Raw genomic sequence first — 26,975 nt, 5'->3', positions numbered from 1 at the left:
CCAAAAGTCATTAGAAGAAAATATTTAATTTTTGTAGATATTAGTCTTCTCCTGCCTGACAAAATTCCTGTTCTTGATAATCCAGACTCCAACAGAAACTTAACAGTCCTCTCAACAAAAATTATATCATTGTGTAGGCTTTGTTTCTAAAGGCTTTGTTTCTACGCCTTACAGCCTTTAGACGTAAGCTGTAAATGGCTTTTTCACTTTTGTTCCTTTCTGTAACAGAAAGGAGCCATGATTTCCCAGGAGGTGACAAAGCCCTGTGGACAGATGCATACATACTAACTCATAGAAAATCTGAAAGTGGAGGAGACTGTAATGTCAAGGTAACTGTACCAGTTTCTTATGGCTGCTCAAACAAAGTACCACATACTCAGTGGCTTAAAATAACACAAATTAATCTCTCAGAATTCTGGAGGTCAGAATTCCAAACTAAGTCTTACTGAGTTAAAATCAAATTGTCAGCCAGTTGGTATTCCTTCTGGAGTTTCTAAAGAAGCATCTATTTCCTTGTTTTTATAGCCCACTGCATTCTGTGGTTTGTGGTCCCTTCTTCTCTCTTCAAGACGGAGCACAGCATCACAAAACCTCTGACACTCCTGCGTTCCACTTATGAGGACCTTGGGCTCACCTAGATAATCCCAGAAAATCTTGTCCTCGAGATCCTTAACTTTACCTTATCTGCAAAGCCCCTTTTGCCATGTTAGGTAACATAGTCACAGGTTTTAGGGACTAGGAAATCTTTAAAGGGCCATTATTCTGCCTACCATTGTAACCAACAGCATATTTTAGAACTCCAACCTTTTCTTATTTTAAGAAACCCACAGCAATCAGAGTTCATAATATTACCCAAGTAATACACCTCTCATCTCCACTTTTGCACCACTTCTGCCATTTTTAAAATATTACATCAAAAGTAAAAACTACACAGAGAAATGTTCGTCTTAACTATTCATTCTCCAATGTATTTTAACTGTCCACAGCAGCTGTGGAACCTTGAACAAGTCACTGAAACTCTGTCAATTTCAATGTCTTCTTCTGAAATGATTTTCTCCAAAAAATATGTAATTCTGAAAATGTGCTACATAAAGCACTTTGTGTGACATGCACTGGAAAATTGGACTTTACAGATCAGATGCTAGGCTGAGCACTTTTTAAGTGATGTACTACTTAATTCTTTTTAAAAAATTTTTTTAATGTTTTTATTTATTTTTGAGACAGAGAGAGACAGAGCATGCGCAGGAGAGGGGCAGAGAGAGAGGGAGACACAGAGTCCGAAGCAGGCTCCAGGCTCTGAGCTGTCAGCAAAGAGCCCGACGCGGGGCTCGAACTCACGAACTGTGAGATCATGACCTGAGCTGAAGTTGGACGTTTAACTGACTAAGCCATCCAGGCGCCCCTACTTAATTCTTACAAGAACTGTGAGTTGGGTAGCATTAACCCTGTTTTTCAAGATGAGGAAAATAGCAGCTCAGTGAAGTTAGGTATATGGCCTACAGACACACATAGCAAACAGGGTGCGTAACAAGTCAGAGTTCCAAGCCTGATCTATGTTACTGGACAGGTATGACCCTTATACTGTCTCCTTACAGAGGCAGTCAATATATTCTCCAGCTACTTAATAAATTTATCCAATTTATTACTCATACACTCCTCAAGGACAGGGATAAAAATGTGTTACTATATGTTTTTTAGCATCAATCACAGTGTTAGAGAATAGGCATTCAAATATTGAAAAGTATACAATTACAAATTAGAGCAATTCTATGACAGTGGGATTTAATTCATTATGCTAGTACGAACCCTAATCTTAACCAAAGAGCATGTGAGAAAGTAAAGGTTTATCACTGACAAAGTGCAGACTTACAGAGAAGTGGCTAATCTGACCTTCAGTAGTTTGGTCCTTGGAGACAAGTGTTTGGCTTTTCCATTTAAAATGTAGTGGCACTAACTGACCAAATATTCCTGTGGCTTGAAATGATTTCAACTTCATCATCTTACATGAAAATCTTGTTCATTGTTTCTATAAAATTGAACTTAACTGTGTTCCAGAACCTGATAGTGCTCTTAAATAAAAAGCCAACACAGAGCTTCCCTTCCCTCTTGTCCAGTAAGTAAACAAGATAGTCAATGAAACGCACTGTCCTAGATCAAGAATCAATACGGTCTGAATTAATGCTGCATTCTACACTAGGGAGAGACAAGCAAATCCATAAAACAGAAAATAATCTGAAATGTGTTAAAGGAGGAAATCACCAAGAAATTGGAGGGGTGGTGGGGCAACCTGGTCCTTTACAAAAAGCCTCCCTGAAAAACCTCTCTGCATATCCATGCTTGTACTCAAAGTGGGGTCATCAGCAGACATCGGTCGTGCCAAGCCCAGAGGGTCTCCCTGGCCCTTCTGCACATTCGCTCAGGCTCAGATGGCTGGGACAACTGTGAAACAGGACGTGCTTGCTGACTTAGCTCAGAAGACTCCACTGCACAGTTTAAGCTTATGCACCCCCTCACCCCCACCCCCACCCCATACTAACAAAGGTATCCATGAAGCAATATGCATTGGAGGAATGCTGTTGGAAGTGCTTTTGAAAGAACGACCATCTTGGGGTGCCTGGGTGACTCAGTCGGTTAAGTGTCCAATTCATGGTTTTGACTCAGGTTACGATTTCACAGTTTTGTCAGTTCAAGTCCTGCATCTGGCTCTGTGCTAGCAGCAGAGAGCCTGCTTGGGATTCTCTCTCTCCCCGTCTCTCTGTCCCTCCCCAACTCATGCTGTCTCTCTCTTAAAATGAATAAACTTTTTTTAAAAATGAAAGAATTACCATCCTTATGCCAATTTTCTTATCACTCAAATTCACCTTCTCCCTCTGAACCCCATGCCTCTGCCTTAGTTGAGGCTCTGTTCATCTCTCTCTCTCTGGGGGGTTCTGGAGTAGTCTCCTGTGTTCCGTTCAAACACCACAACCCACACAGCTACGAGGGCAGGTTCCTAAAATCCCTACCACTGGTGCCCTCCTACGCAGCCGTTCAAAAGATAACAGCCAAAGTCCTTCCCCCAGCAGGCAAGGCCCTCCAGCACCCCCTGCCCTGCTTCATTTCATGATGGCCCAGTCATGCCTATGCTCCATCTAGAACTTGAAAATGTCTAATAAAGACTTTCCACAAACTCAATACCCGTGCTGGCACCCTCCCACCTAACAATCATACCCTAAAATGTGGCTCAAGGGTTAGCTGTTCTATCAGGCCTTTCCTGAATCAACACCATCGAGACAAAACCATTCCTTTTCTTATCAGGCTCTCAGTGTACCTTGTACTCCCTTTACTTAAAATACCTGTAACCCTTCAGTGTACCTACACCTTAAACATCCATCTCCACCTTAGATGGCAAGACTTTCCAAGGCAGTGTATCATCTTGTCGTTTTATCCCCAATGCCTAGAACCTAGTAAGGACTTTCCATCTAAATCTGCACCTGCGGGGTAAATGGAGGAGCTGAAGGAAAGCAGCCTACGTACCAGGAATCAAAGATGTCCAATTGAGGAATGGACATGAAAAGGACAGGGTTTAAAGGATGACGGTGGAAAGCAAGTTATTTCTACATTCTTGAGATAATTTTTTGTGTAATTCTTATACTTTAGGATTCTTGGGAAGCTATTAAAAAGTCTGGGTTCCTTGGGGTGCCTGGGTGGCTCAGTGGGTCGAGCACCTGACTCTTTGCTTTTAGCTCAGGTCATGATCCCAGAGTCACGGGATGGAGCCCCTGGATCAGGGCTCTACTCACTGTGGAGCCTGCTTGGGATTCTCTCTCCTTCTGCCCCTCCCCCTGCTTGTGCATGCCTCTCTCTCTCTCTCTTAAATGAAAAAAAGAAAAAAGAAAAAAAGTCTGTTCCTCATGTACTTAAGGCCCTAAAGTGAAAAAAGGTTCCCAGGGATACCTGACTGGCTCAGTTGGTAGAACATGTGACTCCTGATCATGGGGTCCTGAGTGTGAACCCCACACTGGGCATAGAGATTACTTAAAAATGTAAAATTTTTAGGGGCACCTGGGTGGCTCAGTTGGTTCAGCATCTGACTCTTGATTTAGGCTCCAGTCATGACCTCACAGTTTGTGGGCTCGAGCCCCACATCAGGCTCCACACACACAGCCTGCTTGGGATTCTCTCTCTCTCTCTCTCTCTCTCTCTCTGCCCCTCCTCCACTCATCCGTGAGCGCAGGCACTCACGCTCACTCTCTCTCAAAAACAAACACTCAAAAAAAGGAAAAAGAATAGGTTCCCAGAAACACTACCTAATAAACAGAATAGGGTAAAAGGCTGCCTGAGCACATCCCCATGATGTGCCCTTGTTTGAGAGTAGCGAAGCATGTGACAGTCCAGTTTCAGCTTCTAATTGTCCAACAAATCTCCAAGCAACACCTGTACATGCGTGCCGCCTCCACCTTTATAGACACAACCAGCTCTGTCTGCAGCCTCACGGAGCTGCTGCCTGAGTTAATAACCACACTTCACTTCGGGCGCGGTCATCTTCCTTCCTGCTCACCCTGTCTCCATGGCTCGGTCACATAACCGCACACAGGTCTGGCAAAATAATACTACAACTACAAACCAAAGTGACTCTCCAAGAATTTATGGGTATTTCAAAATCTATTAGGATTATTTCAAAAGATAAAACACATTTCTAAAGTTGTCAACCTCCTTCTATTATCTTATCATCTTGTTCAGTGGTTCTTCTGTAAAAGAAAAAGAAGGCCAGTAAAGACCACGAAAAACACTAAATAGATTTTTTCCAAGTAATCCCTACCTGCGAAGTGGTTCGAACTCACAACCCCAAGATCAAGAGTCGCAAGCTCTACCAAGTGAGCCTGCCAGGCGCCCCTATACAGACATTTTAAAAGCTACTCACAACACCATCAAAAATGGCTTAAATCTCCCCCAGGGAAAACACAATGGTGACCAACACGCGCTGTGCTTTGCTCCTGACAGACGCTAGACTGCTTCAAGGCCTGTGAATCCTCCAAGGGGCCAATTCAGTGGGGAAGCCGAAGAAAGAGGATGTACTAACAACTCGCCTAATCCATACGCTGCTAACCCATAAGCCCCGAATGGACGACAGCACAACAAAGGTGTGGTAGATGAGCTACACAAAAGCATAAACTGTCTTCGTTTTCAAGGGTCTGGGATGGCACAGGCCTTGAAGAAAATGTCAGATGTAGCTGCAAACCTCACTCTATCTTCCAAATCTGAATCAACATGTCCAAGTAAGCTGCCACCCTCAGAACCAGTCAGTTGTGACTAAACGAGATCCCTCAGTGGGTCTGCAAATTTGCAATTCTGAGGCAGACGAAAGGGATGGCACTTCTGGTCAGCATGTGGCACTCCTCGTGTTCAGCACCCACTGACATATTCGTAAGGATGGGACTGCTGAACCAATACAGTATAAAAATTGAGTAGTGGGATAGACATTTACGTTTTTTTAATATTTATTTTTCAGAAAGTGCAAGCAGGGGAACGACAGACAGAAGGGGACAGAGGATCTCAAGTGAGCTCTGTGCCGACAGACTGACAGCAGCGAGTCTGACGCAGGGCTCAAACTCACCAACCTCAAGATCATGCCCTGAGCTGAAGTCAGACACTCAACTGACTGAGCCGCCAAGGTGCCCCTTAAAATTTTGATAACTCTAAATCAGTGGTGTTTAAATATCAGTGAGCACCAGAACCACCCAGGAATTGTGTTTAAAAAGCAGGGCTCCTGGTGCCATGTCCAAAAATCTTCATCTGTAACCAGCTGCCCGGGCAACGGAGTCTAGGTGCTCTTTGGACTACGCCTGGAGAATTACTGTTAGAGGTTCTCAGAAAAGCAACTACAAAATATGATAAAATTTATTTCCTAGCTTTCTCAATTCCAAATTAGAATGGGACCAAAAGGATAATCAACCAGCACCTACGTGTATAAGGACATCCACACGTCACCCATGCATACATTAAATTCAGAGTGGCTGCCTTAGGCTACAAAGAAATTTCAAGGATCTTTCGTTTCTGAAAACAACATGAATCTAAGCCAAAAGTAGAATTAAGACCCAGGAAAAGTTAAATCTTAAACACTAAAAACAAACCACTATTACTGTAATGTTACAGCATCTGTTGTATTAAAGTAAACCTGCCCAACCCTTCTGATCTAATTACAGATTCTACTTCTCACAGGACTTCTTCTGTGTCTGATGAAAGCTGAGCGGTAAAATAATTGAGGTAGGGATTTAGAGATTTGGTACAGCCACCTTCCTAATAAAAGTGGCACAAACAAGACTCTAACTGTTGTTACATATTAAATCTTATTTGATCGATTTTACTGTATTCCAAATTACAAACATAAGGTAGAAGGTGGTAATTATGGTTCTATTGATTCGTCATTAAGTTTTAATCAAGGTGCAGCTGCAGGGAACGGTTATTATGGCAGCATGCTTCTGTCTCTTTCATACACTTATAGTTCCTACGATAAAGTAATTGTGGACACACTGGATACCAACAAAATACGTTATTGTTTCTAATGAATCTGTCTGCAACCTAACAATCTTCTATCAAAATAAACGTTACAGAAAATCGCCAAACTATTTCTTATTTTCTCTAGATCTCTATTCCTTTCTGACCAATGACAGCTATAAATGTTTTTGTTTTCCTTTTTAACTTACCAATGAAAATTTGCTTCTCCTACATTCACCCCTGTCTTTCTGTCACTTTTGGAAACCACAGCTGTATGAATCTGAAACCAAAAGTTTATGCTCTATGAAAATGATATAAGTTACTAAAATAAAAAGGCGGTATATACATTTCTCAGGCATTTATTGAGAAAATGGATACTGAATGGCTTTGGAAAGCTGGTTTAATAAAGTGCCAAGATAGCAATCTCTATCAAAATAACACCAGCATTCTTCACAGAGCTGGGAACAAACAATCCTCAAATTTCTATGGAACCAGAAAAGACCCCGAATAGCCAAAGCAATCCTGAAAAAGAAAACCAAAGCTGTAGGCATCACAATCCCGGACTTCAAGATGTATTACAAAGCTGTAATCATCAAGACAGAATGGTACTGGCACAAAAACAGACACTCAGATCAATGGAACAGAATAGAAAACCCAGAAATGGACCCACAAACGCATGGCCAACTAATCTTTGACAAAGCAGGAAAGAATATTCAATGGACTAAAGACAGTCTCTTCAGCAAATGGTGCTGGGAAAATTGGACAGTGACATGCAGAAAAATGAACCTAGACCACTTTCTTTTACCATACACAAAAGAAACTCAAAATAGATGGAAGACCTACACGTAAGACAGGAAGGCATCAAAATCCTAAAGGAGAAAGCAGGCAAAAAACCTCTTTGACCTCAGTCACAGCAACTTCTTATTCAACATGTCTCCAGAGGCAAGGGAAACAAAAGCAAAAATGAACTATTGGGACCTCATCAAAATCAAAAAGGAAACAATCAGCAAAACTAAAAGGCAACCGACAGAATGGGACAAGATATTTGCAAAAGACATATCAGATAATGGGTTAGTATCCAAAATCTGTGAAGAACTTATCAAACTCAACACCCAAAACAAAATAATCCAGTGAAGAAATGGGCAAAAGACAGGAATAGACACTTCTCCAAAGAAGACATCCAGAGGGCCAACTGACACATGAAAAGATGCTCAACATCACTCATCATCAGGGAAATACAAATCAAAACCACAATGGGATACCATCTCACACCTGTCAGAATGACAAACATGAACAACTCAGGCAACAACAGATGGTGAGGATGTGGAGAAAGAGGACGGCCCTCTTTTGCATTGCTGGTGGGAATGCAAAGTGGGGCAGCCACTCTGGAGAACAGTATGGAGGTTCCTCAACAAATTAAAGATAGAACTACCCTACAATTGTACTACTAAGTATTTATCAAAGGGATACAGATGTGCTGTTTCAAAGGGGCACGTGCACCCCAATGTTTATAGCAGTGGTATCGATAAAAGCCAAAGTGTGGAAAGAGCCCAAATGTCCATCGACAGATGAATGGATAAAGATGGGTACAATGGAATACTACTCAGCAATCAAAAAGAATGAAATCTTACCATGTGCAACTATGTGGACAGAACTAGAGGGTATTATGCTAAGTGAAAATAGTCAGAGAAAGACGAGTACCATATGACTTCACTCATATGAGGAATTTAAGACACAAAACAGATGAACATAAGGGAAGGGAAGCAAAAATAATATAAAAACAGGGAGAGGGACAACACATAAGAGACTATTAAATATGGGGAACAGAGGGTTACTGGAGGGTTGTGGGAGGGGTGATGTGCTAAATGGGTAAGAGACATTAAGGAACCTACCCCTGAAATCAGTGTTGCACTATATGCTAACTTGGATATAAATTTAGAAATTAATTAAAAATAAAATAAAAAAGTCCTAGCTAAAAAAAATAAAAAAAAAAAAAATACATGAACAAGATTTCCATAACTGTAACAAATTTAACATTATTGCTTTGTCTCCTTGAAGTTGGTCCATTTTCCTACATATTAATTTTTATGCTTAAAAATCTTGTGATGTTCACTCTTTCATCAATGTTTGCAATAAAAATATGTACGCAAACTTTAAAAAAAAGAAAGAAAAGAAAAGAAAAAGTGCCAAGATATCTGGAGTGTCAAAACCAGCATTTCTACAAACCCTAAAAATCTCTTCAACATATGAAACTGTAACCAAATTTAAAATCAATCAAAGGTCAACATCAAGCTATGTTTCACCTGTGAGGTCAATCTCTATACCCACTACTGATCAATTCTCCTTCCAAAGTTCTCCAAGCATCACAAGAAATATGAAAAGATACCTGACACTTATGGGACCATGGAAATCCTAAGAGACACAATAAAGGTATGACTGTCCCAGAATTGTTTATCTCCTGTGTTATGGACACTTGTTTCCTAACTAACATTCCTAACTCTTGCACCTCCCACGTGCAAGAGTTCACATGGAATACAACAACAAAGGCTCCAATATTTTTTACATGTTACAGAGTGTATTAAAATATGAAGTATTTTTTAGACATGAAAAGATATGCCATTAACATGATTAATCTAGCAACTATCATTTGCCCTAATTACATATTACTTTACATATTCCTGCTAAGTTTAAGAGACAGGAAATTCTTAAATTGAAGAAAACCTGTCCTTCGACATGGCAAATTAGCTTTCAGGCAAGAGATCCCTGTGTGGCCAAGTTCTTTTTGCTGCTTGTTCTCAACAACATACTATAAAATATAAAATATAAACCAAATACTGAGTTTATGAGAATATTTAAGGTTAAAGCAATACACAATTCTAAAATAATGTGAGGCAAGGGCTGTCATAAGAACAAACTCTCACAACCTGAGACAATAAAACTCTCACACACAACTTGTTATTCTTTAGTATATATACTCAAAAATTACTGCATGTAAAGAGGTTCTAAAGCCAGAATATAATCACAAAAAACAATCTGAACCTTGGGTAACAGCTTAAATTTTTTTTGTTTTTAAATGAAATATAAATTGGTTTTAAATTGCAGTTTAAACTAATTTTCCAGTACAATTCAAGCACCGGAATTCTTACTTTGGGTAAGAGCACAGGGAACAAAAATGCCCAGAAATTCTATGCAAAATGTTCTCATGTTCATTTCCTGGAGAGACATTCACAGGTTTCATTAGAGCCCTAAAGGGGTCTGCAGCTCATAAAGGAGTTACTACTTTGTGTTGCTTCCTACTGAGAAAATAATACACTGCTAGTCTCATCACTTTTCTAACTTCGGTAAATCATGAAGGCAATTTTTCTTTTAAAAAATTCCAGAGTTAACTTGGGACTTGGGTCCTGCAAAATCATTTTTAAAACAATATCAAAGCAAGTTTTATAAAATCAACTTTAGTGAATTTAGTGTTTCTTAGGCTAATTTCAACATTCTCTTCAAGGAACCATACAACAGATTTCTCACATCAAGAAATTCAGTGATGTCAGATCTTGCCATTTGCAACAACCTGGATGGACCTAAAGACTGTAATGCTAAGTGAATTAAGCCAGTCAGAGAAAGACAAATACCATACGATTTTATTCACATGTAGAATTTAAGAAACAACAGACATGAACAAAATTAAAAAAAAAAATAAGCAAACAAACAAAAACCACAGAGAGACAAACCAAAAAACAGACTCCTAACTACAGAGTACAAATGGACAGTTACCAGAGGGCAGCTGGGTGGAGGTGGGGGTGGGGGTGGGATAGGTGACATGGATGATGAGCACAGAGTAATATATACAATTGTTGAATCACTATACTGTACACCTGAAACTAATATGACACTGTATGTTAACTATACTAAAATAAAATTTTTTTAAAGAAATTCATTTTATAGAAATGGAAAAGTATAGTTTCATATATCCCAGATATACAAAATAAATTTTTAAGATGCAAAAATACCAAAGAAGACCAAAGATCATCTTTGTCCCTATCAAATATCATAACCTCAACAATTCAAATTATCACACAGAGTGACACTTGCTTTTCTATAAAATAGACTATCTCCCCCATAATTCCTTTTCTCTTGGATTTCCCAGATATAATCTGGTATGTTTTCATCAACTAAAATGATGTAATTATTTTGACTACATTCCCTTACAAATAACTTTCTTTTAAATTGTCCTAATACTTCCCAACTCGTTCTATGAGACCAGTTTTATCTTGATACCAAAACCAGAAAGGCACAAAAAAAGTTAACTACAGACTTGTATCTCTTATGAACAGAGTCCTCAACAAAATACTAGTAAACAAACCTAGCACTAAATAAAAAGTATTATATACCATGATCAAATGAGGTTTATCCCAGTAATGCAAGAGTGATCTGAAAATGTCTGAAAACCAGTTAATGTAATACACCATATCAGCAAAATAAAAAACAAAAACCTTATGATTATCTCAATGGATGAACAGAATCACGGACAAAATGTAGCCCTTCAAAAATTAAAAAACCTTCATCCAACAAACTAGGAATAGAAGGCAACTTCTTCAACTTGATCAAGAACATTTATGAAAACCTTACAGTTAACGTCATAGTTAATAGTGGCACACTAACTTTCTTCCTGAGTTCAGAAAAAAGATAAGGATGTCCACTCTTGTCACTCCTATTCTACACTGTACTAAAGCTTCAAGTCAGGTCAATTAAGGCAAGAAAATGAAATAGAAAAGAAAGACATAGAACAACCTCTATTTGCACATACAAATAGAGTGTACAGATTTTATGTACAGAAAATCCTAAGGGATCCACTAAACCACTTTAAAACTGATTGAGTTCCATAAAGTTGCACAATACAAGATCAATATATGAAAATGAATGTATTTCTATAATTAGCAGTGAACTAACTGAAAATGAAATTTTTAAAATTTTCCATTTAAAATAACATCAGGGGCGCCTGGGTGGCGCAGTCGGTTAAGCGTCCGACTTCAGCCAGGTCACGATCTCGCGGTCTGTGAGTTCGAGCCCCGCATCAGGCTCTGGGCTGATGGCTCAGAGCCTGGAGCCTGTTTCCGATTCTGTGTCTCCCTCTCTCTCTGCCCCTCCCCCGTTCATGCTCTGTCTCTCTCTGTCCCAAAAATAAATAAAAAAAACGTTGAAAAAAAAAATAAAATAACATCAAAAAGAATAAATTACTTAAGAAAAAACGGGGCGCCTGGGTGGCTCAGTCAGTTAAGCATCCAACTCCGGCTCAGGTCACAATCTTGTGGTTCACAAGTTCGAGCCCCATGTCAGGCTCTGTGCTGATAGCTCAGAGCCTGGAGCCTGCTTCAGATTTTGTGTCTCCCTCTCTCTCTGCTCCTCCCCCACTTGTTCTCTCTCTCTCTCGTTCTCTCTCTCTCTCTCTCCCTCCCTCCCTCCAAAATAAATAAAACAAAAAAATTTTTTTTAAAAAAGAATAAATTACCGAGACAGGCGCAAAACTTATACTCTGAAACTATAAGACACTGTTGAAAGAAAATAAGACCTAAATAAATGGAAAGACATCACATATTTACAGATCACAAAGTTTAATATTTTTAAGATAGCAACAGTCTGTCTCCAAATTGATTTGCAGAGTCGGCGCAATACCTATCAAAATCTAAGTTGCCTTTTTTCCAGAAGTTGAGCAGCTGATTCTAAACTTCATGTGAAAATGCAAGAGACGCAGAATAGGCAAAACAATCTTGACAGAGAAGAACTAAGTTGGAGGACTTGTAGTTACTGATTTCAAAACTTACCACAAAGCTACACTTAATCAAGTCTGTGTGATACCAGCACAAGAACAGATGCAGAGATCAACAGAACAGAACTGAGAATCTACAAACACACCCTCACATTTACAATCTATTATGTTTTGACAAGGGTGCCAAAGCCCTTTAATGGATGGAGAATAGTCTTTTAACAAATGGGGCTGGGTTAACTGGATATCCACATGCAAAATTCTGAAGTTTGACTACCTCACAGCAGATACAAAATTACTCAAAACGGATCAAATACCTAAAAGTAAGAGTTAAAACTAAAATTCTGGAAAGAAAGCACAGGTATAAATCTTCATGATCTCAAATCAGGCAATGGTTTCAAAGATGTAACACCAAACCATAAGCATTAAGTAAAATAAAACAGGTAAAATAAAAAATTTTAAATTTATGCTTCAAAGTGAAGAAAATGGCAAGTTACTAAGAAAGTGGAAAGACAAAGCACAATATGGTAAAAAAATTTTACAAATCATAGGCCTCATAATGGACTTGTATCTAGAATATATAAAGAATTTCCACAACTCAGTAACAAGACAACCCAATTAAAGAACAAAGGATCTGAATAGATATGTCTCCAAAGATAAGCAAATAACTCCTAAGTACATGAAAAGATGCTCAAAATCATTAGTTATCAGAGAAATATAAATCAAAATCACAGTAAGATGCCACCAAACATCTATTTGTGGACTATAATTTATAAGACAGATATCAAGTCGTGGTAATAATGTGCAGAAACTATAACCCTTATGCACTGCTACTGGGAATGTAAAATTGCACAGCCACTTTGACCAATAATTCCACTCCTACGTGTACATCCAAGAGAAATGAACACACACATCAACAAAAAGACTTGCACAAAAATGTTCATGAAAGGAACATTAGCGTAACAGCCCCAAAGTGCAAACAACCTAAATGTCCATAAAATAATGCAAATATTCAAGCCACATGGAATATTACTTGGCAATTAAAGGAATGAAGCCCTGACAATGCTACAACATGGATAAAACCTTGAAAATATCATGCTAAGCCAAAGAAGCCAGTCATAAAAGACCACATGTTGAGGCTTCCATTTATACGAAATGTCCAGCATAGGAAAATCTATAAAGATAAAAAGTAGATTTGTGGTGGGAAGGTTGAGGGAATGAGGAGTAACTGCTAACAGGTATGATCTTTCTTTCTGAAGAGATGACAATGTCCTAAAATTGCCCGTGGTGATGGTTGCACAACTCTGAACATACTAAAAAAAAAAAACCTTTGATTATACCTCTAAATGAGTTATATAGGTTGTGAATTACATTACAATAAATCTGTTATTTTTAATTGTCTTCTTAAAGTTAATCTGTACTTTACTTTTCTATCATGATCTCTGCTTTCCCCATTCACTGTATTTTCAAGTAAAAAATTAGATTCCAAAATAGTTTATAGATTCTCATCCAACTTTTCTAAAAAAAAAAAAAATACTGCATAGAATACAAAACCACAATGTATCACATATTTAACGTAAATCTTATGAAGCCTGATTCACTTTTCAAATTTCCTCGTGTAAACATATACCACTACTTTTCTAAACAGAAAAATCATATAAATGGATGAAATGATAACAGGCTTATATACTAAGACCCTTCTCTTCACTTTGTCATCCGTTCTTGTTAACGTGCCCTGCCCATAACAAAGTTCTGGGTTTAGTAAGACTACATAAACACCAGACCATGTAATTTGAAAATAACAACAGTAAAGAACAGACAACTTCTGGATGGATACACGAAAATATTTTATTACAGGATGTCTGTTAGTACTGAGTAGGAGGGGCTGGAAGAAAGCTGAGTGGGTGAGGGCAGTGGGGAACTTTTATTGGTATTGTAACTTTCTCTGTGTTAGTTTGGATGGAAAAAATATCTGTATTCTTTTTTAATTACAAATAGTTTATCACCTACATCATGATTTCACTTTGGTAATGAATTATTTACAAGAGACAAATAATTGTTTAAAACACATGGTAGAGACGGACTGCCTATCTTGTCACTGCTTTCCAATTTTACTCCATCAGATACCAAATGATCTGTATGACATTGCCTCTTTACTACTCGTTGAAATTTGCATTGTTGTACTACTGGGTCATACATTTTTATTAGCGTTTCAAGTATGCTTTAAAAAAAAACCTGAATAGGGGCGCCTGGGTGGCTCAATAGGTTGGGCATCTGATTTCGGCTCAGGTCATGATCTCACAGTTCATGGGTTAGAGCCCCACGTCAGGCTCTGTACTGACAGCTCAGAGCCTGAAGCCTGCTTCGGATTCTGTGCCTCCCTATCTCTCTGCCCCTTCTCTGCTCATGCTCTGTCTCTCCCTCTCTCTCAGAAATAAAAAACATTAAAAAAAATTAAAAAAAAAAAAAAAAGACCTGAATAATCTTTAAGTCTCGGTTGCAGAGCTCAATATATATCCATTAGCCCAATCTTGCCATTTTCATTTTTAAATCTTCTATGGTCTCAATAAACGTTCATGTCTGCCTAGTCTTAAGACTTTTACAAATAGAAGTTAGTATCTCCAACAAAGATTATATGTCTGGTGGGTAGGGGGAATGAGTGAAAGAGGTGATGGGGATTAGAGAGTACACTTATGAAAAGAAAAAAGTTAAACTAAATTTTTAAATATTATGGTTCTATTCATTTCTCCTTATAATTCTGCCCATCTCTGCTTTATTTTGAGACTATATTATTTACGCCAGGTCCAGGTTTATTACATCTCCCAAGATAATTGTTCACTGTATCACTGTACAACGGTCTCTTTGTTTTTTTACTTTCAGTCTTTTTTGCCTGATATAGACATTATTCTATCAGCTCTTTTTCAGTTTGTATTTCTGTATCAGAGTTGATCAGAGAAGTAGAACCACTATAAATGATAAAAATGAAGAGTTATTGGGGTGCCTAGGTGGCTTAGTCAGTTAAGTATTCAACTCTTGATTTTGGGTCAGGTCATGATCTCACAGTTAGTGGGATCAAGCCCCACGATGCTTGATTAAGCAGGTTACATAGAATTGTTGCTTCCACATCCAGCGTTAGGAAAGAAATCAGAGAGCAGGCAATGGGGTGGATGAATGGTGTGAAATGGGGAAGAGCAAGGATAAACCGCCACACTGGTTTCTCATCAACCTTCATGATACAGGTTACCTGCAGTATAAGTTGGCATCCTTCACCGCAGAGACAACACATCTGACTCAGAATCTAGAGAAGCTGACAGAGAAGATCCAGTAGGAACTGGAGAGGCTGGAGACCAGAGAGGAGGTTCATAAACTGCAACAGTGCCTGACTCTAACACCAACCTTCTGAGCACCGACACAACTGTTGCTTCACGTCCACCTTATGATTGTTGTACAAGTTTCTCTCGTAGCCAGCCTAACCTGGACCCATCCTGGAAAGGGAGTTCTAAGAAATGGAGTTCCAGCTCATTTATGTTGACACAACACAAAGCCACCACAATTTCCACGGATATCTTCTTCCATCTCTTTAATTTTATTCTTTGTGCAATTACATTTTAGGCATGTCTTTTGAAAACAGCACATCACCAGGGGTGCCTGGGTGGCTTGGTCGGTTAAGCGTCTGACTTCGGCTCAGGTCATGATCTCATGGTCTGTGAGCTTGAGCCCCGCGTCAGGCTCTGTGCTGGCAGCTCAGAGCCTGGAGCCTGTTTCAGATTCTGTGTCTCCCTCTCTCTCTGCCCCTCCCCTGTTCATGCTCTGTCTCTCTCTGTCTCAAAAATAAATAAACGTTAAAAAAAAAATTAAAAAAAAAAAAAAGAAGAAAAAGAAAACAGCACATCACTGGATTTTTCTTTCCTCCGACCTAGACTCTATGTTTTAACTATCATGTTTAATCCATTTACATTTATTGGAGTTTATGACTTTCATAACTTAAAAATGAACTGTCTTTTAAAAATGAAATGAAGTATTATCGGTATCAAAGATATAAGCACGGTTTGCATTCCTTAAGTATTTTATATGCATAACTTGTTACTTACCACTTCTCCAGCAGAGGCAGCCAACATATGCTTCACGGGCATCAAATATGAAGATGAATCAGTATGTAAAAACCATTTCACATATTCATAGGTGATAAAAAAAGCAGCAGCTGAAATTTAAAACAAGCCAGTCTTTCACAAAGTTTAAATATATATTCAAACTGTTAAGAAATAAGTTTCTCAAAAAAAATTAAACTCTAATTATTAAATTATGAGGTAACAAATAAAGATAATAATTTAACATGTATTCTTCCTTCCTGCCCCACTCTTACAGAATCTACTGAGCCCATGTTATAAAGCCAATCCCGGACTTATGAAAATGTACAAGACATGATCCCAGCCCTGAGGGAGCCTGACAGCTAACCCAGCATTCACCATTTTGTATCAAGTCACTTGACATTTTTTAGTAAGCTTTCTAGAATGAGATATGAATTTCTGTGATCCAAAGTATCTTTACGTATAGTAATAAAATAATGAGCTACATTGATTTATAGACAGGTTAAGATTGGAAACATACACATTAAATAAAACATCTATTTGGTAAGTTTTATTTCTGTTCACTCAAAATAACCATGGCTACCTTTTACTACATCAACTCACCTTTACATCAAGGAAACAATCAACTATTTAATTCCAACTGCAAATCAAAATCTCAAAAAAGCTACCTATCACCAGGAACTAATCTTAGCTATATAAGAGGGCTTTAAAACCTGCCATGTACTGTTAATCAAAAGATGTCTATCATTTCCATAGAAGATAAGGCCTGAAAGATAAATGAATGACAAATTCATCTTCTGAAGGACATCTGAACACAATCACATTCAAGTCTAAAACACTCAAAAAAAGAGCTTGATAATGAAAACCAGTTCTCCACAGTTAAAATCAACAGGCTTTTAAACTCTCCTCAGGCTGCTAACAAATAAACACGAGGCCAAATGAGGAGGCACACTGTCCCAATGCAAACAGTTCTATATAATTAACCTAGGTCCCTATTCCCACAGCGGTTCTCAATAAGGCTTTTCCTACTTTAGCACACTACACGAACAGCTAGAATATCTGCAACCGCATTCAGCTGTAAGTTGCACCTGCTACACATTTCACCCTCCACCCCCCTTCTCCTTTCACCTCCAGGCAAAGGACAAAGTGCCACAAGTTTCTAAGTTTACCTGGTTAACCACCTCAACCTAGTCAGACTGTATCGCTACTTTTGTGATAGACAAAATTCTTTAGAAATGTAAATCCAAGGGGCACCTGGGTGGCTCAGTTGGTTGGGTGACCGACTTCGGCTCAGGTCATGATCTCACAGTTCATGAGTTCGAGCCCCACGTCAGGCTCTGTGCTGACAGCTCACAGCCTGGAGCCTGCTTCAGATTCTGTGTCTCCCCTCTCTCTATCCCTCCCCTGCTAACGCTCTGTGTTCTCTCTGTCTCTCAATAATAAATAAATGTTAAAAAATTTAAAAAAAGAAATGTAAATCCAAAAAAGAAATGTAAATCCCAAAACTCTCCTGTGTGACACCCAAGAAAGCCCCACTAATTGCAAATGATGTCACAAGGTCCAAGTGAGGCTATGGACAAGTTACAACAAAGAACAGGGGTTGGGCTAATACCTACAGAGTCTGCTAGCTCTTTAAAAACAAAAACCAGGGTGCCTGGGTGGCTTGGTCAGTTAAGCGTCTGACTTCGGCTCAGGTAATGATCTCTTGGTCGGTGAGTTCGAGCCCCGCGTTGGGCTCTGTGCTGACAGCTCAGATCCTGGAGCCTGTTTCGGATTCTGTGTCTCCCTCTCTCTCTGCTCCTCCCCTGTACATGCTCTGTCTCTCTCTGTCTCAAAAATAAATAAACGTTAAAAAAAAAATTTAAAAACAAAAACCTATGGTTTTGTGTTCCCTTTTAATTTTTTTTTTTTTTTTTTTTTTGAAAGAGAGAGAAAGAGAGAAAATGAGAACGAACAAAGGGGAGAGGGGCAGAAGGAGGCTCCAGGCCCAGCACAGAGCCCAACTCAAAGCTCCAACTCATGAACCATGAGATCATGGCCGGAGCCAAAATCAAGAGTTGGACGCTTAACCAACTGAGCCACCCAGGCGTGTCCCCTAAGTTCCCCTCTAAATAAGAGTAAAGATCCTGAAGAGGGGTCTTCTGCCTCTTCTTTCAACCCTCAGTTCTTTTCATCCCCAACTCCTGACCCCTGCAGAATATTACAGTCCTCCCTTATCCACAGGGAATTTCTTCCAAGCCCCCCAGTGTGTGCCTGAAATGATGGATAGTACCAGACCCTATATACATTTTTTTCCTGTACATGCCTATCTGTGCTAAGGTGTAACTCATTAATTAGGCACGGTAAGCGATGATAACAATACACAATAATAATACAATAGACAATACAACAATAAAATAGAACAACTATAACAATACGCTGTAATAAAAGTTATGTGAATGTGGGCTCTCTCTCAAAAATACCTATACTGGGGGCATTTGGGTGGCTCAGTCGGTTGAGTGGCTGACTCTTGATTTTGGCTCAGGTCACGATCTCGCGGTTTGTGGGTTTGAGCCCCACTTTGGGCACTGGCTCGCGGCATGGAGCCTGCTTGGGATTCTCGCTCTCTGTCCCTCGCCTGCGTGTGCTCCCTCTTAAAATAAATAAACTTTTAAAAAAATACCTATATTGTACTCACCTCTCTTCTTGTGATAATGTAACATGATAAAATGCCTACACGATGAGATCAAGTAAGATGAATGGCATACACACTGTGACACAGCATTACACTACTAATGACCTTCTGATGATGCATCAGGAGGAGGATCATCTACTTCTGGAGCACGGTTCACTACAGGTAAATGAACCACTGAAAGCAAAACCACGGATAAGGAGGACCACTGTATGTTCTCAGAAAAGTCTACAAACACTGACTATTACATCGGTGTATGGTACTCAGATTACAACCTGAACTATAACCTTAACTTAAATAGTACAAGGAAAAAAAAAAAAAAAGATGCCAGATAGAAAACTTCAAGTCACCAAAAACTCCCAGAAGAACAAAAAGGCCATTTCTGAAACACAGGCACTATCTACCCAGCATCACTCATCCACTGCTGTTCAGTAGATGGTGAAAAAACAAAAAAAGTACGGCAAGAAAAACATTTTCTCACACGTGCAAAAGTTCAAAACCACATGTAGCTAAAGTCCTGCTGGCAAGAATTTAAAATAAGTCCCATGAGCCTAAAACACCATGGACTCCTTGGACTACTGGTAATACTACCAATACTAATTCCTCAGTGCAATATGTATGAGAAAAAAAAAAACTTTAGAACAATGAATACTATAAAAACAGACTTTAAGCATCACTGCCAAGGCCACACCTGAGCCCAATGAAATCACATCTCTGGAAGTGAGACACCAGCGTCCGTACTTTTTTAATGTCTTCAGGTGATTGGGTGATTGTACTGTGGTCAAATTTAGGAACCACTGTCTCTCTTCCACATATAGAACTGGACTTGGCAGGGAGTGGGTGCTAATGACTTGCTACAGTCAATTACTAAAAGTAGTAAGACAAATAAAATTCAAGGATAACCTCAAAAACAGTTGGCTGTTCTACGGGCTGCTGGGGGAAGAAACCAAAGGACCAAAACAGTAATTTCTCTCTGCACTACCAATCTTTATGTGAATACTGTGCTCCAGATGAACACAGATGGACATTTAAATGCCAGGTTACCAGGAAAGAATTGCTCATGAATTATCCTGAGAAAAAAGAAACCAGACTCCAGAGGTTAGGAATCTCCTAGAGCTGAGGTTCTATAACCGGGGATTGGGGGATGGGGGAAGGTTTTGTTTGCTTGGTTTGCTTGAGTACCACTGAAACCATCAGTCAACAATTAAAATAGTAAGTATACTAACAAGTGGATTAAATAAAACAGATTATATTGATTACAAAATAAGGCCATAAATCACATAATGTGACTCCAAAGCTACAACAAAAGCAAAGACATTTGAAGGGGAGTATCCAGGAGAAGGTTAGTGGGAAATGGTTGCATCATACAAGCGGAATTTAGTTAAGACAGAAAAGGTTTAAGGCCTCTTAGGTTCACCTGCTCCAAAAGAATCTCCAAGGCAGTAGTTATTAAACTCAGCTTCACATTGGAATCACCTAGGAAGCTACTAAACCTCCTGATACCCAGGCAAAACCCAGACCAATTAAATTTACCGGGGTGACATAGGCATCAGTATTTTTTAAAGCTTCCCAAGAGATTCCAATACGCAGGCAAGGTTGAGAACCACTACTCTACGGTATGACAACCAATATTAGAGTAACATTTTCAAGCTCCTAACTGGGGATTTTAACAGGAAAAACCATTTAAAAACCATTGTACTTCTATTACAAGTAGAGTGGAACAGGATCTCACACTAGCGATTCAAAAGCAATGGGTTATTGAATAGAAAACAAATTCAGAAGATAAGCTACAACACATGAGCGATTCTACACGGGGTGACACCACATACCATCCGGAAAATAAACCTCATTATGTTGGCTTTCTAGCACGGACAAGAATATCAACATAAATTTTACCATTAGGAAAAGATCCAATAGCAGCAGAGGGAACGCCAGCATATATTCCACGAAAACCACCAGCCTTATTAAATCCTTGTGGACTCTGCAGCCTGGTTTTAATGGTATCCAGAGGGTATAATATCAAGTCAACAGAGACACCTGCTATCCCACCAGCCTTTAAAAAAAAAGAGAGAGAGAGAAAGGAAAATAAGGTTACAATCAAAGGTTACCCTGACATTTGGGGGGTAGGGATAAGAAAAAGGTAATCTTTAAAGCACATTTTTCATACCTATTGATCCACAACTTATTTGGTATAGTCAAACAAAAGACCTTCTACCTGAATTTATAAATTTTCCTGGGGAAATAATGATTATTGTGCTATATTCTTAACTTGTAATTTTTCAATAATTTTTTATTTTTAAAATCAAATTTAAATTCATTTTTAATACTTTCACACGGTTCAAAAAGTAAACAAGCAAACAATCTCAGAAAGGTTAAGAGTCCAAAGCCTCCTTCCCTTGTCTAATAACTCAGATACCCACTTCTGCTGTTTGCTTATTGGATCCTTCTGAAGTTACTTTAGGTATATACAAGCAAACACGAATATGTATTTTCCTTTTTTTTGAAAAAGGTATATACAAAATGCAGTGCACCACACCTTACTTTTATCACTTAATTTATCTTGCTGATCTTTCCATATCAGACCAAATTTATATTTTTGCCTTTTTAATAAATGAGTAGTAAAACCGAAGTAAGACTTTTTGGGGGAGACTGTCATTTTAAAATAGGTAATGGGGAGGTGCCTGGGTGGCTCAGTCGGTTGAGCATTGGACTCTTGATTTAGGCTCAGGATGGGATCAAGCCCTGCATCGGGCTATGCACTAAGCGTGGAGAGCCTGCTTTTCTTTTTCTCTCCCTGTCTGCCCCTCTGCCCTGCTCGCTCGCTCTCGCTGTCTAATAAATAAATAGGTAATGGTCCTTGGGAATCTAGATCTGTTATTTTAAGATTCATACATCTAAGGATTCCTGTAGTATTCTCTCTCCTTTATATTTAAAAATTCCTTGATAATTTTTTAATTAAGTAAATAAAAGCAGGGCAGGGGGAGCTAAATTCCTAGAGAATATTAAAACCAGGTCCCAACTAGTCATCTCCCAAGAGACATCATGTTGCTTTAGAAAGGTGCACTTTAAAAACTAAGTTTTCACATAATGATTACAGTGGAGTATATGTAGAATTTTTTTTTTTTTAAACTGGTTACAACTTAGTCAAAGCAAAAAGAAATTCAGGAAAACAATTTTAGGTAAAAATATCAACTCAAGTACAGAGTCAAAGGTCAATACACAAAGTCTTAGGGCATCATTTAAAAATGTGAATCAGGGGCATCTGGGTGTCTCAGTTGGTGAAGCGTCCGACTCTTGATTTTGGCTCAGGTCCTGATCCCAGGGTCATGGGGTCGAGCCCCACGTCGAGCTATGCACTGACGGTACAGAGCCTGCTTAGGATTCTCTCCCCCCCCCCCCCTCTGTCCCTGCCCCACTCACACTCATTGTCTCAAAATAAACAAACATTTTTTAAAAATGTGAATCGAAACCTGTTTCCCAAGGGCAGACAGAAGAATTACGAGGAAAAAAAAGACTTTCAATACGGTTGCTACATAGTAATTTTTAAAACGAATCATTAACTTTTCTTATCCTCCAGATTTTGAACCACATGGATATATTACCTATCAGAAGGTAGAAATATACTTTTAAAAAAACTATACATTAAAAACTAAGATTCAGAAAAAGAAAAATCAGTATTATTCAAACACACAGGCAAAATTCAAAATGATGAGTTTTTCCATCCTTTGGGTATATGAAATGCTCAGATGGTACAAAGCTCAGTACATAATAAACACTGTCTGCTCTACTTACCACTCACCATAAAACCAATAAAGAGTTCACTGCAAAAATGAAATTACTCTCATGAGAAATCCAGTCATTAACTAGCATAGGTAAATTATTAAAAATTATTTTAAGAGAAATAGATAAGCACATTACCATAAACATTAATACTGTACTATATGATCAGCCTGAGAAACATGACTGAACCTCGTAGACCATGAAGGTCTACTCTGCAAATGACCTAAAATGAGGTCACTAAAACATTACACAGATGTGCCAGAAGAAAACCACAAGAGGCAGTAAAAGAATGACAAAAAGCTGGGCTTTCTTTCTGGAAATAAAGGTGGCCTTTTCTAAGTCATAGGAGTATGTTCATAAGTAATGTAGGCCAGTAAAAAAAGGAGCCAATCTCTTCCAACATTCTTCTCAATTATTTTTAAAGGGTTTTTTAAGATTCAGTACATAAATAAAATATTTTGCATGTTCTTCATTTTCTTAAAACACAAGGAAAACGAAAATCCTGGTGGGAATGTTTGCTCAGACTAGATTCTTTAAAAACATTCTCTACTTCATTCTGATTTTCTCTTTAATCCTAGGAGAGGGTTCAGAGAGATGCTTGCCATCTACTGCTAAGTTTTAATCAGTAAGTTAATTAGTCTTTTAATCTATTTGGCTACTTTGCATGCATTGATTCTCTAATGCTTCTTTCATCAGAATTCTTATCTTCAGAGAATAAAATAACCAGATTCAATCTGTTTAGCTAGTAAAACATGAATCAAAAGTTACTAATTGCTTCTGGAGATTTCAAACTTCTATAAGTCAAATGTCATTTAAATTCATGAGACTGAAAAAACACAAAACAGCTAACAGAGAATAGAAAAAAAGAATAAAAATACCTATGTATTTAGCCACACAGCAACAGATTTAAAATTTAAATAAAAACTTTAGGGAGTGCTTATAATTTTACATTAATACTGTTTTTTGGGTTTTTTTTTTGTTTTTTTTGTTTTTTTTTTTTCAACGTTTATTTATTTTTGGGACAGAGAGAGACAGAGCATGAACGGGGGAGGGACAGAGAGAGAGGGAGACACAGAATCAGAAACAGGCTCCAGGCTCTGAGCCATCAGCCCAGAGCCTGACGCGGGGCTCGAACTCACGGACCGTGAGATCGTGACCTGGCTGAAGTCGGACGCTTAACCGACTGCGCCACCCAGGCGCCCCACATTAATACTGTTTTGTACATAATTATGTACAAGGGGTGCCTGGGTGAATCAGCCGGTTAGGCATCCAACTCTTGGTTTCAGCTCAGGTCATGATCTCACGGTTTCACAAGTTCAAGCCTCCAATCAGGCTCTGTGCTGATAGCACAGAGCCTGTTTGGGATTCTTTCTCTCTACCCCTCCTCCACTCACACTGTCTCTGTCTCTCTCAAAAATAAATAAAACTAAAAAAAAAAAATTATGTACAAAATGCCCATGCCAATATCAGTTGAATATAAAGAACTCTATTAAATTCTTTCATTCTTTAGTCAGAGAAATTGTTTTATTTATGATCATTTATCAAAAAGGTTATCAGGCAAACGATTAGTTTCAAGATCTGTGGTAGCTGACACTGAAAACCTCAAGTTAAGAACTAGACAAAATTCGGGGCACCTGTGTGGCTCAGTCATGATATCACAGTTCATGGCATCAAGCCCTGTGTCGGGCTTCGTGCTGACAGAGCAGAGCCTGCGTGGGATTCTCTCTGCCCCTCCCCTGCTTACGCTCATGTGTGCACACTCTATCAAATAAATAAAAACACTGAAAGAAAAAAGAACCTGACAAAATCCAAATATACAGAACACAACCCATATAACTAGTAAGCCTCACTACAACATACCAATGTATTGAGAACTTAACATAAAATAGGCCTCTAACTTAATAACGTGTGACAGGCTGTAGAGAAGAAGTATCTAATGAGCGCTTGGAAATTACACTGAGAGTTGAAAAAAATTCAAGATCACGTGCTATAAAACCTTTATTTCTCAAACGGAGGCCGGCACAATACCAGAAAAATGTCACTGCTGCTCAACTACGGGACAAAACCAAACTAATTTAACTAAGCAGAATCATCACTGGCCGCAGGACTATACCACAGCTAGGAGGAACCAGTCACACCATGTACATGGCTCTCCTAGAGAACACCCCTCCTCGGGTTTCTCCACAACAAAGGAGCCACTGCTGACTTCACCCTCCTGGGATACCAGTTCTCTTCCCCACCACCACTCCTCTTCCCTGCTGAGCTCCTGGGCTGTCTACACTCATGGCAGCAGCATCTCTGTGAAATGCAAATTTCAATCTCATCTTGCCACTCTCCAGCCTGTAAGTCTCCCAACCTTTCCAAGAGCCCTTAGGACGAAGAACGAAATCACCACACAGCCTACAACTCTGGAAGTTCTGGTCCCCAACTCCCCCTTGGCTCTACCACCACTGCCCACTGCTGCCCATTGCTTGGCACCTTCCTGCCCCCTTGCTCTCTCTTTTCCTCCATGTCATCTGATTCTCTTTTCCTCCATGTCACCTGACCCTCCTCATGTCTAGGACTGTGTACACATGCTCCCCTATCTCCCAGTCTAGGTTTAGACCCTCTTGTTTGCACATGCTGATCACAGTTTTAGTTCTATAGTTGAGCATCTGACCTTTGATGTGATGTCTGTTGATCCCACCAGACTGTAAGGTTCAGACCTGTTCCGTTTACCAGTAAGTTCCCAGCACCAGCACATGAGGCACTCAATAACCATCTGAAGAATGAATGAATCAATGGCCCTAATAAAAAGTTACTACCCATATGTTAGAAGGTACTACAAATCAACCTTAAAAAGGTACATTGAGTTAAAAACAAACTACAAAAAAATAAATAAAAATAAAAACAAACTACAAAACAAAGGACCATGCAATATCCAAAAGAAAAATATAAACAGCCAACCAAATTATGAATGTGTGCTTCCCTATCATTAATGATCAAATAAAACAAATCAAAACAATTTCCCCATAAATTAAAAAGGTTAAAAATATGAAGAATGATTATGGGCACTATTAGGGGAAACAAATTATTACAATCTTGTGAAGGACAATTTGGCAAAATGAAAATTTTCATTTATAAAGCCCTTGACCTGTGATTTTATTTCCAAACATTTCTTCCACAGAAATAAGTGCATAAATATACAAGATGGTTTACTACAGCAATTATTTACAACAGTAAAAAACTGGCAATAGCTTAAAGGTCCATCCTTGGGATCTTGTTAAATAAATTCTATCTGAGTAACAGACTGCTACACAGCCTTTAAAAGAAGGAAGTCAATCTGAACTCACTGGCACAGAAATATGTTATATTCGTAAATTAATTAAATAAGCTATAGAAGCATATATGCCATATAATCTCACCTTACAAAGAAATGTGTATGGATCTATACATATGCCTAACTTGAACTTTGGAAGCATACACACTGAATTCCTCCAAGTTATTACCTCTGTCGCAAGAGATTGGGAATGAGTAGTATTTTTACCATCTTGCTAATTTTTGTATTGTTCCAGTTTTATAATGAGCATTATAAACTTATAAAAGTAAAGATTTCAAATAATACTGCTCCACCAAAAAAAAAAAAAAAAAAATCCTAATTCACTGATTGCATGTGGTATTGAGTTGGCACTTAGTAAGAGGTAACTAAGAACCCTGACCCATGTTCATACCTACCCAGCTTCATTTTACATACTCTTATAGTCAGTGAGTCTCAGGAACCTGTTTCCCGAACATGACCTACAACTTCTCACTTCTGCCCTCCTGCTTTAGTTTTCAGTGTGGAATGTCCTCTCTTTGCCCTCTGTCTCCCGTTTACAGAAGGCTACCTACTCTCCTGCCAACACACACACACACACACACACACACACACACACACACACACACACCCCTGCCAAAATCCTATCCACTGTTAAGGCTGTGACCAAATGCCATGAGCTTCCTAAAGTCCTTCCCAAGCTCCCGGTGAGGATTAAATGCTACTTCCTTGACTCCCCGACATAACCCCATTTAGATTTCACTTTCAGTACTAAGTAATCATTACATCTGACCTGACATTATGATCCTTCAGAACAGAAGCCAGGTCAGTCACCTTTGCTCTCCTAAGTATCTAACCCGGAGCCTCATATGTAGCAGGGCTTCAGCACTAGTTTGCTGGTCTGAA

The 26,975-nt window shown here is 38.9% G+C and overlaps 1 protein-coding gene across 10 annotated transcripts in view; it reads right to left on the bottom strand.

The window, feature by feature from the left end:
- The window catches only part of SLC25A26 (solute carrier family 25 member 26), a 136,691-nt gene that overhangs the window by 101,156 nt on the left and 8,560 nt on the right, over positions 1-26,975 (bottom strand). For all 10 annotated transcript variants that reach the window (XM_081794971.1, XM_081794972.1, XM_081794969.1 and 7 more), the window contains exons 2-3: positions 20,891-21,047; positions 16,327-16,436 (exon numbers count right to left, since the gene is read on the bottom strand). In XM_081794971.1, coding sequence (XP_081651097.1) covers positions 16,327-16,436; positions 20,891-21,047 — 267 coding nt within the window. The remainder of the gene's footprint in view (positions 1-16,326; positions 16,437-20,890; positions 21,048-26,975) is intronic.

This window comes from Panthera onca, chromosome A2 (genome assembly GCF_046562875.1).
Source record: "Panthera onca isolate mPanOnc1 chromosome A2, mPanOnc1 haplotype 2, whole genome shotgun sequence".
Lineage (NCBI taxonomy): Eukaryota > Metazoa > Chordata > Mammalia > Carnivora > Felidae > Panthera > Panthera onca.
The sequence above is the reverse complement of the archived record's forward strand: the minus strand, read 5'-3'. Positions and strand labels throughout refer to the sequence as shown.